The 18,889-nt window shown below is 43.1% G+C and overlaps 2 protein-coding genes across 3 annotated transcripts; one reads left to right on the forward strand and one right to left on the reverse strand.

The window, feature by feature from the left end:
* Positions 1-2,817: 2,817 nt before the first annotated feature.
* LOC308171750 (breast cancer metastasis-suppressor 1-like protein) lies at positions 2,818-9,973 on the reverse strand (the record flags this gene model as incomplete). Of its 2 annotated transcripts, none has more annotated exons than XM_080546626.1 (10): positions 2,818-3,255; positions 4,427-4,553; positions 4,787-4,826; positions 4,926-4,990; positions 5,148-5,237; positions 8,489-8,585; positions 8,786-8,865; positions 9,252-9,379; positions 9,533-9,623; positions 9,835-9,973. In XM_080546626.1, 10 exons carry the CDS (start codon positions 9,971-9,973, stop codon positions 3,138-3,140), a joined length of 975 nt encoding a protein of 324 aa, XP_080402752.1. In that variant the 3' UTR covers positions 2,818-3,137. The 2 variants fall into 2 exon arrangements, with proteins under 2 accessions (XP_080402752.1, XP_080402751.1); XM_080546625.1 differs by having other exon boundaries at positions 8,786-8,907.
* A 6,014-nt stretch (positions 9,974-15,987) lies between these two features.
* On the forward strand, positions 15,988-18,473 carry LOC308164279 (NF-kappa-B inhibitor alpha-like). The gene is made up of 6 exons (XM_080538416.1): positions 15,988-16,272; positions 16,777-16,882; positions 17,060-17,267; positions 17,475-17,563; positions 17,686-17,940; positions 18,085-18,473. The coding sequence occupies exons 1-6, from the start codon at positions 16,028-16,030 to the stop codon at positions 18,115-18,117; spliced, it is 936 nt and encodes a 311-aa protein (XP_080394542.1). The 5' UTR covers positions 15,988-16,027; the 3' UTR covers positions 18,118-18,473.
* Positions 18,474-18,889: the final 416 nt, after the last annotated feature.

Below are 18,889 nucleotides of genomic sequence, written 5' to 3' on the forward strand. Positions count from 1 at the left end.
CACTCATGGTGGTACCCAGCACCATCCCACTCCACTCGAACCAGCTTCACAAATACAGTACACATTAACATAGATAACCAGACTGAGAGAAAGAGAAATTCTCTTCTTTTAAAAAAAAAAACCAGATCCAGGCTCAAAGAAAGCTCTAGAGAGCTGCTGTTGTAGTGTAGAGAGTAGAGACAGAGACAGTTATGTGGCTGCCTTTGACACGGTGATGGGGATTTTCCTCTCTGTTCTTGTTTTCCTTCTCTCTTTTCTGGGTCTCTCTGGTTCATCTATCTGTTCCTCTCTCTCTCTCTTTTCTGGTTCTCTTTGGTTCTCTCTCTCGATATCTCTCTCTCTCTCTCTCTCTCTCTCTCTCTCTCTCTCTCTCTCTCTCTCTCTCTCTCTCTCTCTCTCTCTCTCTCTCTCTCTCTCTCTCTCTCTCTCTCTCTCTCTCCAGCAGTAGCAGACGTGGCCAGTGAGCTGTGATCAAACCGGGCCTCCACGGCAGGCGCGTCCGTCCGTCCCATCATTAGCTGGGAGGCTTCAGCAGGGTGCCCCAGATACTGGGACCACCTCCCTCTCCTATCTAGTGCAGCGCTGCAATAGCGACACAGTGGAACTCTACTGACACCATCTGGCTGGACAGGGGTATTACACTGAGCTCAGTGCATCAGAAATTGCATTACAAACTGCTGATAGCGTCAAATACTTCCCATACTAATGTTTAAGATTGGAATTGGAAAGGTTTAAGTAATCTTAGCATAAGGATAACTTTTGTGCATACAGTCAACTCTCCTACACAGACTGGCAATAACGGTAGTTATGACTAGACTGCGCAGCTGTAGATAAGACAGGGATGGACAGAGGGTGAATGAAGGTATTTGAGTGGATCCTAAATCGATCCCAATAAGTGTTAATCTACTGAGTGCCTACGACTGGCAGAAAATTGTGGCTAAAAGGTTGGAACAGCACAGCAGACTTTGGGTCCATTATCAAACGGCCGAACTCAGCATTTTCTAAATAAGCCACTTTTCATATGGTTGGTACGAGGCAGAGTTGAAAGACTTTGGGCTGAGCATTGTCAAGCGGTTCTGAGTGTCGTCTACAATAGAGCTCGGCAGATAATATCTTGTTTTCATGCATGATCATGTCTTGTACGGAGCCTCTCTTCACTTAAGTTAATCAGCCTTTTCATTAGCTATGGACAGTCCAATTGCTCTAAAAGCCGAAAGAGTGCAGGACTTGTGCTGAGTACAGCTATCTGAGTTACTACAAAGGCAAGTTTACTCAGCCATCAGATTCAGTGACAGTTCCATATTAGAAATATGGAATTCAAACCAGGCACTATTGAACTAATGAAAGCTCTCAATGTTAGGTTTTTCTACTGACTTAGTGTAAGGATTATAGGAATATAACACTAAATTCTTTGGCAATGAAGATGAACATAGTCTGTTGAAATGATGACACTAGTTAAAAATGAAACATTTTATTTGCTGTACATGCATTGGCGCAATGATGCAAAGACATATTCATCTTTACCTCTTGCATAATATGAAAAAGGTAACATGGTGTAGTGTGTTAACTCATTACATCTATTATTTAAACTTAAGTCCAAACAAAAAATAATTGACACGTCATTGAATAGAACTATACAAATACTAATTTCCCATTGATGGTAATGCAACATTTGGCTTCATCTTGTTGGGATGGTACGTTTGAGCTGCTAAAAGAAAAGTCACATACCAACAAACTGCAAAGGTCTCCAATATATACAGCATATAACATCTCTACATTTCATGAAGTTCTAAACACAATAATGTTGGAAGTTGATACTTTCATACAGATAATACTGTAAATGTGAAGCACCAAAACACAACAGTGGCAACATCAACCGTATGTTACTAATGTGTGTGTACACAGGCGCCTGCGGGGCGCACACACACACACACACACACACACACACACACACACACACACACACACACACAAATACAAATAAACATACATACCAAACGTTGCCCCCCCCCTCAATATCCAATAAAAACATGTGCAAAAGAGTAGGATTACATGGATGGATGGGATTGTACAACAACCAGACACTTTCACCCATTTCAATGTCACTAGATCCCTCTTGTCATTGGCTGCTACAGGCCTGGGCCCTTGGCTGCCATGACTAGTATTCAGACAAAGGTACGAACGAAGTATAATGGTCGTCTCTTAGACGTCTGTAACAGGAGAGAGGGAAAATGGCACAGACACCTGGCAACACAATTTAAAGCAGAGGACTACAAAGCAGGATCCATGAGTTAGCCTGCTACTAGCCTTAGCTTTCTGAACAAGTTCAGAGAGAAACACAGACTTGAAATGGGCATCGGCTCAACGGTCTCCAAACTCCCAGCGACCCGTATTTAAGTTTAGCTTTCTTTCTAAAAATCAGAAAATCATAGAGCTTGTTTATGTTTCATCAAAGATAGCGGACTAACTTGGTTATCCTGCTTTGTGGTACACCCCTATGGAGTCACAGTGAAGTAAATACAGGACACATCATCTCATAGGCAAACTAACACTATGGACTGTGCCACGGTAACAGAGGCTACCTTACTGCATTGTTACAATCTTAACCTGGACCATATAGGTTTTCAATCACTCACTCACTGACCTGCTTTAACTTGATCCACTTACTTACGCGCACGCACGCACGCACGCACGCACACACACACACACACACACACACACACACACACACACACACACACACACACACACACACACACACACGCACACGCACACGCACAAAGGCTTCACTGCATTGATAGTCCAGGGCATGGTCATCATCTTGTTAAAAAGGCACACAACGCCATGCCTTGTACCGCTCAGTTCAGTTCACAGCTGTCATCAATTTTCCCTTTTTTTTTTGCAGCACTTTGCATCTCCAGTTGAGAGAATGACACTTGGTGACCTCCCGATTATCGACATACATATTTACATAGAGGACGATCAGGATTATTCCCAAGCAGTGGTGGAAGTGGGTGACAGGATCTCAGGAGGACACTGTGGAGTCATGTGTGTGAAGTTTTGTCCGTTATCGAGGAGGAGAGAGGAAGGGAGACAGAGAGAGAGAGAGAGAGTGTGTGTGTGTGTGTTGGGGGGTTTTAGGAGTGCTTAATGGTGTATTTGCCTTTCAGGAGCTGAGAGATATAGAGCTTGGACTTGCTGCCATCCAGACGTTTGAACCACACCTCGTCATGGTTGATGGTGGTTATGATGGCACTACGGGGGAGGAATGGAGGAATATTCAAAACATAATATATATACCGTATTTTCCGGACTATAAGTCGCACCCGAGTATAAGTCGCAGCAGACCAAAAATGGGTCATGAAGAGGAAAAAACCACATATAAGTCGCACTGGACTATAAGTCGCATGGTTCAAGGGAACGGGCTTGGCGGAATCAGCGGGGAAAGAAGACCCTGTTGAGCTTGACTCTAGTCTGGCACTGTGAAGAGACATGAGAGGATTTGTAAGCCCAGGAAGGACATAATTCACGTTAAAACTTCTTCTGAAAGGTTAGAAATACTTAAATTATCGAGTGTAAAGCCAGGGCTAGCTAGCGCGTTGCTAACGAAGGTTAGCAAAATGGCGTCGCGGGAGCAAGCAAACAGGATGGAACAGCCTCTGAAAGGTAATAAATGACTTTAATATCGTGTATAACGTTCATAATAGCGTGTATAACGTTCATAATATAGTGCTTAATGTCCACATTGTCGAGTGTAACGACTATTTATCGTGTATAAGGCCATGACAAAGATAGCTTGGTGAAAAACGGAAGTAGTTAGGATGAAGGGCGGCCTACAAACAATGCAACATTGAACAGCCTCTGAAAGGTAATAAATGACTTTAATATCGTGTATAACGTTCATAATATCGTGTATAAGGTCCATAATATCATGTTTAATGTCCACATTGTCGTGTTTAATGTCCACATTGTCGAGTATAATGGCTATTCTATCGCGTATGTGGCGCTAGCGGAAGTAGCAAAATAGCCTCGCGGGGGTAACTTAGCAACATAGAACAGTCTCTGGAAGGAATAAATGACTTTAATATCGTTTATAAAGTCCATAACATTGTGTATAAGGTCCATAACATCATGTTTAATGTCCACATGTCGTGTTTAATGTCCCCATTGTCAAGTATAATGGCTATTCTATCGTGTATGAGGCGCTAGCGGAAGTTACTCCTTGGTTCATGTCAGTCAGAGATTACCGTATGTCAGTCAGAGATTATGAATTATTGATATATAAGTCGCACCTGACTATAAGTCGCAGGACCAGCCAAAGTATGAAAAAAACCGCGACTTATAGTCCGGAAAATACGGTACACACAAAATATCAGGCTCATTCATACAATCTCTTTCTCTCTCACACACACACACACACACACACCTAGTGGGATATTCGTCCTTCCTGTTGATGCATATGGCTTGTCCTCTGCAGTACCACTGGCTGTCATAGAACAGCCTCCCCTCCTCAGACCAAGCCACGTGGTGATGTTTGTCAGGCTTCACAGGCACTGGAGTGAGAGAGGCAGAGGCAGAGGCAGAGGCAGGGAGTGGGAGAACAGTAGAGGCAGAGAGAGGGGCCAAATACTCAACATGAGATAACAGGTAACAAAAAGCATAGCAAACACAAATCAAAAAACAAAGATGCATGTTGACACACTCGTCACAAGCGTACCCTGAGTTTGACAGAAACACAGATCAATGGATGGATGGAGTGAGGAATAAATAAAAAACAGATTCTTACCGTCCACCTTCCCCCGGTGCGGCCCTAGCGATGCCATCGCCTGTGGGGCATACATACCAACCAGCTCAAAGGTCAAATCACAGGCCAGAAACAAACTCTACAAATCCATGAAAAGAGTTCAATTTGTTACAGGCAATACCTTTCTGATTGCTGTCCAGTCTTCAAGTATATCCAGGTCTTGCAGCATGTAAACAATATATGGACGTAAAAACAAGGCTAAGGAAAAAGTGTGTTGGAGTGACACATTGATAGCGACAATGACAGTATCTGTCGTTGAGACAACTTGACGCTAAGAGGTGATGTATAATGCAGTAGATGTGAAGTGGGAGGATCAGAACGGAGATGAAAAACAAAAGGATATCGGAGACGACGACAGGCTTCTTCTTCTTGACAGGGCAGAACGGATCCTTCTTCTTGTTTTTCTTGGAGTGCAAACCGTCATTCCACAATTCTGTAACACAGAACGAACAGATCCGAAAGGAGACATACCCCATTCAGTGTCGGTTATAAAAGGTATTACTTTCAGTGTTTCCCCTAGGTTTGCTGCCTTGGGGGGGTGGCATGGACCCCCCCCCCCCCCCCCCCCCCCCCACAGTGTCATGTCCAGTAGGTGTACTAACTTGTACATTAAGCCGCCTCACGCTACGGAAACAGGAGATAGGCTCCTGCCCTATGGGCCATTAGGCTCGAGAACCATCGGTTCTCAAGGCTACTTACTTATGTGGTCTTGACTACCTGTCCACTTTCTCACCTGGTTCTTGCGCTCTCTCTCTCTGGTGTGCTGACACCATCCTGCTCTCTCTCATTCTCTCCTTCTCTATCCTCCTCTCTCCCTCTTTTGCTGTCAACCAAAAGGAAAACATAACAACCAGAGTATTTATAATCTAATAAGAGGTATACATTGATCCATATCAATTTATAACATAATTATAATTGAATATTGGATTGCTGTGGGCAATGCAGTCAGATAATGTCATTTTGACTTTACTCTCTCACCTGAAATATAAAATAAAAAACAGACATTTCCAATGCTTCAATCCACTGTCCATGTACTGTAACTACAGTATATCTCAAAAGTGAGTACACCCTTTAGATTTTTGCTAATATTCTGTCATATCCTTTCAGGGGATAACACTATCTTAATGAAACTTTGATATAACTTTAAGTAGTCAGTGTGCTGCTTGAATAACAGTATAGATTTATTTTCCATTGAAAATTACTCAGTACACAGCTGTTCATGTCTAAACAGCTGGCAACAAAAACACCCCATAGTGAACATGTCTAAATTGTGCCCAAAGTGTCAATATTTTGTGTGACCACCATTGTTATCTAGCACTGCTTTAACCCTCCTGGGCATGGAATTCACCAGAGCTGCACAGGTTGCCTCTGGAATCTTCTTCCACTCCTCCATGACGACATCACGGAGCCCACGGATGTTGGACACCTTGCACTCCTCCACCTTCCTCTTGAGGATGCCCCACATGTGCTCAATTGGGTTTAGGTCTGGAGACATACTTGGCCAGTCCATCACCTTAACCTTCAGCTTCTTCAGCAAGGCCGTTGTCATCTTGGAGGTGTGTTTAGGGTCATCATGTTGGAAAACTGCCGTAAAAAACGGCCCAGTTTCCGAAGAGAGGGGATCATGCTCTGCTGCAGGATGTCACAGTATATATTGGAATTCATGTGTCCCTCAATGAAATGCAGCTCCCCAGTGCTGGCAGCACTCATGCAGCCCCAGACCATGATGCTGCCACCACCATGCTCATCAGGTCTCATCAGACCACAGGACATGGTTCCAGTAACTCATGTTCTTGGATTCATTGTCTTCAGCAAACTGTTTGCGGGCTTTCTTATGCATCGGTTTCAGAAGAGGCTTCTGTCTGGGGCGACGGCCATACAAACCGATTTGATGCAGTGTACGGCGTATGGTCTGGGCACTGACAGGCTGACATCCCACTTCTGCAACCTCTGCAGCAATGCTGGAAGCACTCGCACGTCTATTTTTGGAAACCAACCTCTGGATATGACGCTGAGCACGTGGACTCAACTTCTTTGGTCGACCCTGGCGAGGCCTGTTCCGAGTGGAACCTGTCCTGGAAAACCGCTGTATGATCTTAGCCACTGTGCTGCAACTCATTTTCAGGGTGTTGGCAATCTTCTTATAGCCAAGGCCATCTTTGTGAAGCGCAATAATCCTTTTTTTCAGCCGCTCAGAGAGTTCCTTGCCATGAGGTGCCATGTTGTCCAGCATTCAGAGAGAATTGTGCCCATAACACCAAATTTAACAGCCCTGCTTATCATTTACACCTGAATCCTTGTAACACTAACGAGTCACATGACATCAGGGCGGGAAAACAACATCATTGGGCACAATTAGGACATGTTCACTATGGGGTGTACTCACTTTTGTTGCCAGCTGTTTAGACATTAACAGCTGTGTACTGAGTAATTTTCAAAGGACAATAAATCTATACTGTTATTCAAGCAGCACTCTGACTACTTTAAGTTATATCAAAGTTTCAGTAGGATAATGTTATCCCCTGAAAGGATATAACAGAATATTTGCAAAAATCTAAAGGGTGTACTCACTTTTGAGATATACTGTATGCCATTATGGTATTACCATAAAGCCCAATTCTAGCAGAATAAGAAAGATAGTATATCTACTTCAAGTAAAATAATAAAGTGCATCCAGTTAGCTCTTTAGCTGGCATGTGTGCTAGTGACTAGCTCATCTCATCACCTCTGAACTAGCTAGTTAGCTTGCTAGTTCTTTGACACTATTTACACACCGTGGAACTATAATCAGACACTTTCTAGACACGATAATAACGACCAATTTGAACCAACTTGCTCTGTCAGAACACTCAGCAATTATATTTGCTAACGTTTCAACTTGCTTACTTTCTATCTGCAGACATCTCACCCTGCAAAAACTCTCTCGCGTCACTCGCGCACAATCTTGTATTATTCTCCAGCGCGAAGCGAAGTGTGGAGATAGGCTGGCTATGCGAGACTACTGGCGGACTACGTTACCAACGAGCCTATGGGCTTGCCACTCGCCAGATTCGGGTTGGGTTTTTAAAAAAGCTGATATTTTAGCCTGCTTGTCAGATGTTTGGTGTCTACTTCCGTAATAATTCCTCTTTCTTGGGGGGGCGGGGGGTTCCGTTGGGGGGGCGGTAGGAAACAGAGCCTCTCTGGGGAAAGGGGAAACACTGACTTTACTTCTGTGATGGTACTTAAAGAGGCACTGAAGCTAAAAAAATTACTTTTCCTGTTGAAAACAGTGTATGTGGCCTCGGTTGTGATTATATACATCAATTCCAGACCCAAAATGGACTAAAAAGTGTAAAAACTCTATTAACTTCTAACTTTGGATGTAAACCCAGTACTTTCATTGTTCCGTTTATTTTTTATTTCAGGAGAACAGAGCGTGATTGACGGTGAATTGTTAAATTGTTGGCCCGTTACATCAAACCACGCCTCCAAGAAACATCTTGTTCTCAGTTGCATTTTTTTAAAAGGAGGAGGAAAAACCAAGGCAAAATCAGCCAGTGAACCCCCTCTTTAATAACTTGGTAACAGCGACACAGTCATAGGTAAAAACTCAGTAACAGCTACAGTGTCATAGGAGTCATATCAACACACTACCTACAGTAGTAGCCACCCTATAACAGAGGTTGTGTGTGTTCACTGTACCTGAGGTAATGTCAATACTGTGTCTGTCCTCCTCCAGGCGTCTTATCTTCTCCTCCAGCTCACTCTGCACCGTGTCAAGCAGCAGCAACTTCTCACTCTGGGGACGACCACAGCACATGTGTTATAACTGAACCTGTGGGACTGGTGTTGAGGATGACACGACAGTAGGATGACACGCTCTGGTGGAAACTAATGCATTTGTGTCTGTTCTAATAAAGCAGAAATACATGAACGAGGATATCTCTCATGGCTGAGCACGGCCCCCTAACCTTTCACAGTGGACAATTGACCTCTCACCTCCCAGTGTTGGCAGGCAGCCTGGATCTCACAGTCGTACTTGTTCTTCACAGATTCCAGACACAGCTCCCGGTAGATCCCTAGAGAGGACACAAGTGAAGCATCTCTTTCCTCTGAGCACACTTCAAAAGGAGGTTTGGCATTACTGAGAGGTGACACTCGTCTCACTGCCTTCCCAAATGCTGAGTGGGACAATTTGGGGAGCGCAAATATTTTCGTGATATTTTAAATATCCAACAAAAGCCTGACATCAATAAGTAGGACTTGAACACATAAGATGCTAATAGTCTGATGTAAACATTTATGTTACATTTACATTTTTGGCATTTAACAGATGCCTTTATCCAAAGCGACTTAGACTAATGTATATGTTGTAAGCAAGTGAAGTCATCTAACCATCATTCATGGGGCCATAGCTAGTCAATACTAGAAGAAGGAAACAAATGACACAGATCCAGAGACTCACCAGCTACTTTGGTTCTAATCTGCATGTTCTCCTGCAGGTTGGCGAGGGGCTCCAAGTACTCCTGGGCACAGCCTGCTATGACCTCCTGCAACTTGATATCCACCTGACTCAGTCTCTCCGTGTATAACCTGGACAGAATGGCAAATGCATTAGCTAGATACGTTGGGTGAGCAAGCTCTGATTTACCTGCAACAAATGGGTATGCACTCATGAACATGCATGGTAAACATCATTCAGGAATCTCAAGACACAAACTATGAGTTTTTGGAGTATCTTCTTACTGCTCTTTCAGGTCGGTGAACTGCTTCTCCAGGGTGGTCATCTCGTCCAGGCATTCCATCCGTCTCCTCTCGCAGTCCTCATCGTCCATCTCTGTCGCACAACAATAATAAGACATTCAATCCGGCAACTTTCAACCGGTTGTTGGTCAGGGAGACTTGACAACCCATCACCACAACAGAGTGAAAGACCCACATACTCTGTATAGCATGAAAACACAAATAATGCAATACATCGACATGACAGACTTCAGGGCATATGCAGATGAAGTTATCTAGATGAACACATTGAGATGGTTCCCTACCCGAGCTGTCCCCATCCTCTGACACCGAGGAGCTGACCGTGTCCTCCTCGTCCGTGCTGCTGCTAGCGCCTTGGTCGGGGAAATCCACCTCCATTTCGTCATGATGGCTTTCTTTCTTGTCGCGGGCGTGAACCGGCATGGCTAACTAGCAATCTAGAGAAGCTATTACAACGCTACGAAGCAAAAAAAATTGGTGTTAAATGACTTCAAATAACGGGGTAATCTCAGCTATGAATACAAAACAGCTAACCCAGCTACACAAGTTAAACACAGGGAACACGCAAGTAGGTTAAAAACATGGCCACGTAACTCACCAATCAGATGCTGTCCTCGAAGCTGTCCAATCCGAACATGGGAGGCTTGACGCAGCTGTTAGGGAATTGTAGTCCTGTTGCAGAGGTTGCGCAGCTCCCTGCAGTACATAAGTTCAACCAAGAGAGGGCGGTATAAACCATCCGACGTGGCACCCTACATGCTGCCATTTAGCTGACGCTTTTATCCAAAGCGGCTTACATTGCAGTGAGTTCATACATGTGTCAGTATTATGGTCCTAGCGGAAATCTACCCCACAACCTAAAGCGTTGTCAGCGCCATGCTCTACCAACTGAGCCACAGAGAACCACCACCAGCTCATCATTATCATTTTGGCCAGTGGAAAAACTGCTTTTCAGCATGTCAAATAATTTCCAGAGATGTGTTTATGATTATGTAGCCTATAATCAATCAATAAATACATTTATTTAAAACTTTTTAAAAAAAAAGATTTATTTTTTCTTCTATGACCGTTCTTGTGATCACTGGAAAATTGTAGATACAAAAAAAGCTCTATGTGGTAGAATGTGGGTTGAGGTTTGGTGCAGTTGAAGGCAGAAACACCCCTGTAGAACCCCTGTTCTATTACTGTGTTGGGGAACTTTCATCATTTCTATATAGGGCAGTATGTTTTTTAAGAATTGTCCTAGTTTGAACACAACTTTGGAAGTGCATGTGTAATATAAATATATTAGTTGGGTTTTCATCTTTGTGTAAAAGTTCACAATTCTTTTCTTGGTCATAATGTAAAATGGAAAGACCATATGAAATCAGATGCAACACTTTGCACGAGGCTGTGGTCTGTTAGATGTGTATGTTTGGATGTGTGTGTTTTCTCAGAGTGTCATAAATGATTGAACAACAAACATTAAACAGGATTAAACATACCTAATGCTTTGGTACAGCCACATCAAAATAGTGATAATAGTTTCTGTGATCTATATCAACCCTCTTTTGAAATGATCTACATTTGTGGTTGTGATCAACAAGCACACGCCCACACACACACACACACACGCACGCACGCACGCACGCACGCACGCACGCACGCACGCACGCACGCACACACACACACACACACACACACACACACACACACACACACACACACACACACACAAGCAGACAACAGGAGGTGGTCAGAGACAAGGGAATTAAACCAGACTACTAATCACAGTAGAATCATCATATGTGTGCACTGGGGTAAGCGTTGTGGCTTACTGTACCTCAGAAGTGACAGAGTTAGATCAAACTTTATCCACACTTGGCTTCACTCCTAAAGAGTGTTGGCACCTCTCATTAGTGCTACTGTAAGCAAAGTGTGACCCTACATGTGTGAATCAACCTTGGGCTTAGATTCAAAACACTGCTGGCTGTCTGGGACTAAGCTAAATTAGGAGCTGAGAAATCGTCAGACAGCTTCAGAGTCTCAGAGTATAATAAATAATACTTTAACCTTCTGAGTGTATAGAGGGCACTACATATATATACATTAAAAAGGTCAAAGGAAGGACTCTACACTCACGTAACACTTTATTAGGAAGAACACTATACTAATACTGGGTAGGGCCTCACTTTGCTCTCAAAACAGCCTCAATTCTTCATGGCATTGATTCCACAACATGTTGGAAACATTCCTTTGAGATTCTGGTCCATGATGACATGATTGCATCCCGCAATTCCTGCAGATTTTTCAGGTGCACTTCCAAGCTGTGAATCTCCTGTTCTACCACATCCCAAACGTGTTCCATTGGATTCAGATCCGGTGACTGGGAAGGCCACTGAAAAACATTGAACTCATTGTCATGTTCATGAAACCAGTTTGAGATAACTTTTGTTTTATGACATGATGTATTTTCATGCTGGATGCACATGGTGAGCAACAATACTCAAATAGGCTGTGGCATTCAAACGATGATTGATTGGTATTAACAGGCCCAAAGTGCGCCAAGAAAACATTCCCCACACCATTACACCACCTCCACCCGCTTGGACTGTACAGGTGTTCCTTATGAAGTGTTCAGTGAGTGTATATGGTAATATAAATGACACACCTAAACCTAGGGGTTGTCACCGTGGGAATGTGTATAGGTTTAACCCCTACTCCGAAATACACCCACACTTCCCCGAATATGTGCACATACACATTCAGCATGAAACTCAGAGAGCAAAGAGGGGAGGCACAATCTGAGGTCTGATTTCCGTTGACAGTTTCAATCGATACGCATCTGATCTGCTTATCTTTAGAGTGGTTTGCTGGTCTTTTTAAAAAGACTGTACATGAGAAGTAGAGACAACATATGTGTATTACCAATGACAGCACTTTCACAACCCCCCAAAAACAATCCTTCTCTTACCATTACAGTACCTGCCCTACTCATTCAACGGGTGGGATATCTCTCTCCAATCCTCTATGATTGATTTAAAGAAACCCTGATGAAGAAACTCTGATTACCTCATCTATCTAAGGTTACTCTTGTTCTAGGAATGACTTAAGGCAAAACCAGGCCATACATTTTGCTCCATAGAAACTGAAGTCATTCAATGTAAATGAAGGGACTGCACTTATATAGCACCTTATTTCAAAGCGCTTTACAATGTCCTCTCGTTCACCCAGTCACACACCCATTCACACACCAATGGTGGCAAGCTACCATGCAAGGTGCCAGCCCGCTCATTGGGAGCAATTTGGGGTTCAGTGTCTTGCCCAAGGAAACCTCGACACATGGCCATTACATGCCGGCTCTACCTCCTGAGTACAATGTCAATGCTCCTGTCACCTCCAACCCAACTGAAACCATGCAACCTTAATCTGAGGATAATACAGACATTAAAATGATCTCACATTACCTCAGTCAGACACTCATTTTGACTGTATTTATGTGATAACGGGGGGAAAGGTGAAGTCCTCTCTGCCACGTTGGCCATAGCATGACTAACAGCTAGGTGACTCACTTCTGCCATATAAAATCAGGACCAATGTGGTTGCGTTTTTTAATACAGCCAGTGGAAAATGGTGCCATGAGATTCCTATATTAGAGTGCCCTTTCCCACATTTAAACCACACACTCATATAACAGAGAGTGGGGGAAATCACAGAGTATTCTGTGGGTGTATGTTGTGTCACTACACTGTATGTCCACATACTGCAAGCTGACTCTCCTCTCAGAATACAAAATAGGTGAATGGTATTAGTGACCAAACCACTGTAGTATAGAAGCCTGCAACTGGCCACTCAGCCCACTCATTCAATGGTGGGGAAAGTTATGACTGTTGTGGCATGGTGTCTAAACAGCTAGAAAGCTGTGTGATCAGTCTATTTTTAGTTCCTAAAGTGGAACTTGTCTTGTAGTGTTATTTGGAAAAAGGACAGAATATACCCATGTTAATAGGGCGGAACAGCAAAATGATGCAGTAATACGCTACACTGACTGGAACACTATTGTGACTAATATAACACATGAATAACTGATAAAAATGACAATATCAGCTGAATATATCATGTATTCATGTCTCGCAATACAGTATAGCTGATTCTATCTGAAAAAATCCACAATGATGTGCAATATATAACAGCTAGAGTAAGCCTGAATGATTAAGAAGATTTGCAATTGGGAGGGGATGACATTATGCCTCAGGCAGACTCAGGTAGTCAGGTAATACCAACAGATAGAGGGCAATACTGGGAACTTCATTAGCTGAGTCTCAGGAGTTGGTGTTCATGGCAACCACCAGAGTAAACACAAGGCAAGTGTACATAGAAAGAAAATGCAACTCATGGAATTGTGCATTTCCAATATGTCCCTTGTCTAACCCATTATCTGATCATTCCCTTATCTGACCACACATACAGGCAAACACACATTGTGAAATATGGGTTTAAAACGAATGTTTCCAGGTAAAAGTACATTATGTCAGGAGCTGGTGTGCATGGCAACCAGAATAAACACAACAGGAGTGGCCACCGTAGGAATACGCAAGACTTCTGCAATAAACACGTACATTGGAATTTCCAATATGTCCCTCTGAATATCTGTCCATATACAGGCAAAAACACGTCAAAACAAAAATAAAGTTTATACAGAGAGAAAAAAGCACAGTGTGTCCTTAGATTCTTGCCAGAGTTCAAAGTATGTCTGGAATCCACAGCAGAGCATAAGAGACATAGGACTGTGCATGCCATCATGACGTCTGGCAGAATGACGCATATACACGCACACTCTGGTGAGGGCAGTTACATCACACCGCAAGGGTGTGTATCTAAGTGCATTTGTTTAATCAGTGTCATCTCAGAGTATCGCCCCTCAGAGGTGTGAATGCTTACTGCTCTTGGATACGGTTGCTATGTGGTTAGAGGAAGCCTATAATAACTTGTGCAAACAAAAGGAGTCCTGGGGTTTTCGCTTTAAATGTCAAGAGGGCAAGACATACAGGTAGACACTGTCACGCAAGGTAACGCCTTGAATGTTATACAAGGATAAGGAGTTTCCCTTTGGGATACCCCCACATTACATCCTAATAGTGGGTCAAATGTTTAGCAAAATGAAATATCAAATACATGAGTTTTCCTTACAGTTTATCTCCATACAGTGACTTGCACTATTGAAGAATTGACAAACATTTCCATGGGCATGTTAAGTATGTGTAACATACTGAGGGGTAAGTCCAGTGTGTCCCATTGAGAGACATGCAGTGTGTAAGTCTCATAAGAATGCCCCAATTTGGAATTTTGGAAACTTTTTCCACCTCTGCAGTGAAACAAACCATGTTCTCCTGCTGGTGCTCTTCAGCTGCCAGAGAGTCCCTTGTGGAATCACCTGAGTCTGTTCCAAACCCCCAGTTAACTACAGACAGAGATATGAAACAACCACAGGGAATGTTCTTGAATACTTGTGGGACTTTTTTTTCCAAATAAGTAAATACTCCAAAGACTGTTTGCAAACTCTCCACCAAACACCCCTCTGAGGTATCATAACCATATGACCTGGACATATATGGTATAGTAATTAAAATTGCATTAAAACAAACAAACAAACAAAATATATCTGCATGTGGCCCATATGTATGTGTTGTGTTGAATGAATGTAGTACTTGCAGATATGCATCTCAATAAGTTCATGTATGAGAATGTTCAATCCCAAATCAGATGGGATCATGTATTATAATAGCTTGTTACAGCTGTTTATGTGCCTATTTATGTAAGTTGTTTATGTGTAATTCTTGTGTTTTTCAAATGTATTAAACATACAGGATTTGGCACAAGCATGCAGAAGATCTAGGATCAAGCAATGTTATCATGCATAAGTTATAACATTTATATTATGTTGTCATATTATGCATGTTGCAGTGAGCATTATTATAATGATCTATTCCCCATAAACCTTCCATTGACATTCCATGGAACACCTGTGTGTGCACTGTAATATGAGTAGCATAGCCTAGACTATGAGGACTGTCTGAAAGGTAGAAGGTGAAGAAAATAGGCTATGCAATGTCTCTCTGGTATACCTTGTGGTACATGATTTCCCCAAGTAGAAGGGAATTCCTCAAAAAACTGTCAAAGGTTGTTAGCCCCCATTCATGTTTATAGCTCATGATATCTCATTCATTAACATAACTACAGGTAGATTGTGGTGTCTAATAGGAAACTACAAGTTTTCATTCTTACTCTTGAGGGCCAATTTGAGGGAAATTTCCCCCTAAAAAAAGCCCGGACTATGAGTTTCCCTGCTAGAGATGGGGGATTTCCACTGACTGTCGCTCGTCTCCTCCCCACTGGCTCCAAAGCCCATATAACCCACACGCGCCTCCCTCGGAGACACACTCCTTTCCGACCTTACGAGAGAAGTGAAGTAGACTTGTCTATCAGCCCTTGTTCGCAATGGATGTCTACAGAGTTTCTAACGACAACCAAATGGATTATGACTATGATAATATGGAACCTAAACATGGAAAAATGCTACTGTCCCAGGATGACCGCTTGGACAGCGGCCTGGATTCGTTAAAAGAGGACGAATACGGTAATCTTCAGAAAGAGTTTGAGAACTTGAGAGTTGACTTCGAAGTCGTGGCAAACAACTGCAGCAATGAACCCTGGAGAAAAACAAAGACGGAAGACGGTGACACGTAAGTTATATTTTATATAAATATAGGCATATTGCATTACAGATTAATTTAATACACACCAATTAAACTATGATGGGGCCAATAGAAACCAATGCTGCAGCACTTTAAGCGCATTTTTAAAAATGCATTCACAAAGTGTAGAAAAGTAATGTTTTTTTGTTATCTAATTATGTCAAAGTACAAAGCTGATAGGATTGCATTTGCACGTAAACAAAAGGACTTTGCAACTCCACTGTGTGCTTTGGCCCAGGGTTGAGTCTGGGCGGCGCTCCATTCGGCTCTAGTGCGCATTCAGGAAAGTCCCTGGCGACGTGCCAGGAACTGATAAAGCATCAGATGTGTCAAGCCACAACTGGTGGAAATAACCCGAAAAAAAAACTCCACTGTTGCGAAACGCTCTAGTCTAGTGCTGGTGCTTTGTTCTTTTTTTTCCAACCACTTCCTCTGCTCGTATTTTTGAAGCACACGATTTTAACAAAAGCTATTTTCCCCACCTCCACACAGGTATCTCCACCTCGCCATTATTCATGAAGCCACTGAACACGCCAACCAGATGATCAAGGATTCTCACAATAACCCCTACCTGAACATACAAAACAACCAGAGACAGGTACTTAAGGAAAACACACACACACACACACACACACACACACACACACACACACACGCACACACACGCACACACACACACACACACACACACCATTCTTCAAGTCAACAAAACCATCAAACTGGTGGTATTTACACTGGAATGTTTAGTTAACCACAATTTTAATTATTCCCTCAGACCGCACTCCACTTGGCAGTGATTACAGAGCAGCACCAGCTGGTGGAGAGGCTTCTGAAGGCCGGTTGTGACCCACGGCTAGCAGACGACAGCGGGAACACGGCCCTACACATCGCCTGTATGAAGGGCTCCCTCACCTCCTTCAGTGTCCTCACCCAGAACTGCCCCCGCCAGCTCAGCTCCATCCTCACCTTCACCAACTACAATGGTGAGCACCAGCACAGCCCCACACTGTTTCACCCTGAACCCATCTACACACTAGTCCCCCACCACTCTTCCATCACTATTTCCTTTTGTTTAAATCCCCCTTTCCTCATATAAAAATAATAATAATTATCACTAGCTTTAAATCTGTTTGTCAACCCCATCCTGTAGAATCTCGTTGTCTGACCTACGACCTTCTTCTTTGTTACAGGACACAACTGCCTCCACTTGGCATCCATCAACGGCTACATCTCCTTGGTGGAGAGCCTTATTCAGCTTGGCGCTGACATCAATGCACAGGTAGGTGTCATTTAACAGGCTTCCCAAGTCTGCCCAATTCAATCCAGCTGAAAGTGAAAGTCAAAACTCATTCACCACAGACAAAGGGAACTAAAGATTTCTATGTTCTTTGTTTCACATAGGAACAGTGTAGTGGTCGGACAGCGCTTCATCTGGCTGTTGACCTCCAGAATCCCTCCCTGGTCCACCGGCTCCTGTCCCTTGGCGCCAACGTCAACAGTGTCACATACGGGGGCTTCACGCCGTACCACCTGACCTACGGCAGACAGAACGCAGAGATCCAGCATCAGCTGTACGAGAAGACGCCAGAGACGCTGAGAGAGTTGCCTGAGAGCGAATCAGAGGAGAGTGAAGACGAGATGTCTGAGGATGAACAGGTGAGTTATTCCTAACAGCAGAATCATCAGAGGTGATTCCATCTAGACAGATAGCTGGGCTGCTTTACCCAAGAAACGTTGCATTTTATTTGCATGAGAAATGACTGATTCCTAATGTGGTTGTTTTTTCTCTGTCCTCCACAGATGTACGATGACATACGGTTTGGAGAGAATTAAAGTGGTCACTACACGCGGTGGTGTGAAGTCAGTGAAGCTGCTACTGTTCTATCCAGTACATCAAGGGAAAGCCCATCCTATGCTCAGAGCTTCGCCAAGGCAACAAGACCCAGACCTGGCCAGGGTGACAGACGAACTGAAATCACCGTTCGGTCAGGGTGGAAGCCTGGTTAGCGAAGATCAAACACACCAGCAAAATCTTAAACCGGACATGTACTGTACCTGACCTCAGAGATGATTCTCCTATTTTCATGTATATACTGTACCAGACATCATGTAATATATTGTAAATACAAAGAGAGATATTTTTTATACTTGTAAACATTTTTATTAAATGTGAGTGGAACACTATTGAAAGGAGGTATTAAAAATACATCTATATGAAAATGAATGGATTTGACCAGTGGTTTTGTTTCATTTCCTGGGACACTTTACTAATTCTTTGACCTTTTCTTACACAGTAAAAATACAATATATGCCTGTCTTAGTAAAATCACTACTCACTACTTTCTTACTGGCAAGGAAAAACTAGTCATAGTTTTCTGTTAGTAAAATCCCACACACTGACCCTTAGTACACTCTGGGATTTCCTGGTTGGGGCGAGGTCACAAGGCCTCTGAGTCACATTGTTAAAGTTCCCCGGGTGTGTAAGAGGAACTACTGTAAGAAACATTCCGCCTAGTGCTGAATCAGTAACTGGGATGTGCTTACTCATTCTGTAAAGACAAACCTGTTCAAATATGGGAATTCTAGAAGTTACCAGACAATGATG

Source organism: Nansenia antarctica (genome assembly GCF_963989245.1).
Source record: "Nansenia antarctica genome assembly, chromosome: 1".
In the NCBI taxonomy this organism is placed as follows: Eukaryota; Metazoa; Chordata; class Actinopteri; order Argentiniformes; family Microstomatidae; genus Nansenia; species Nansenia antarctica.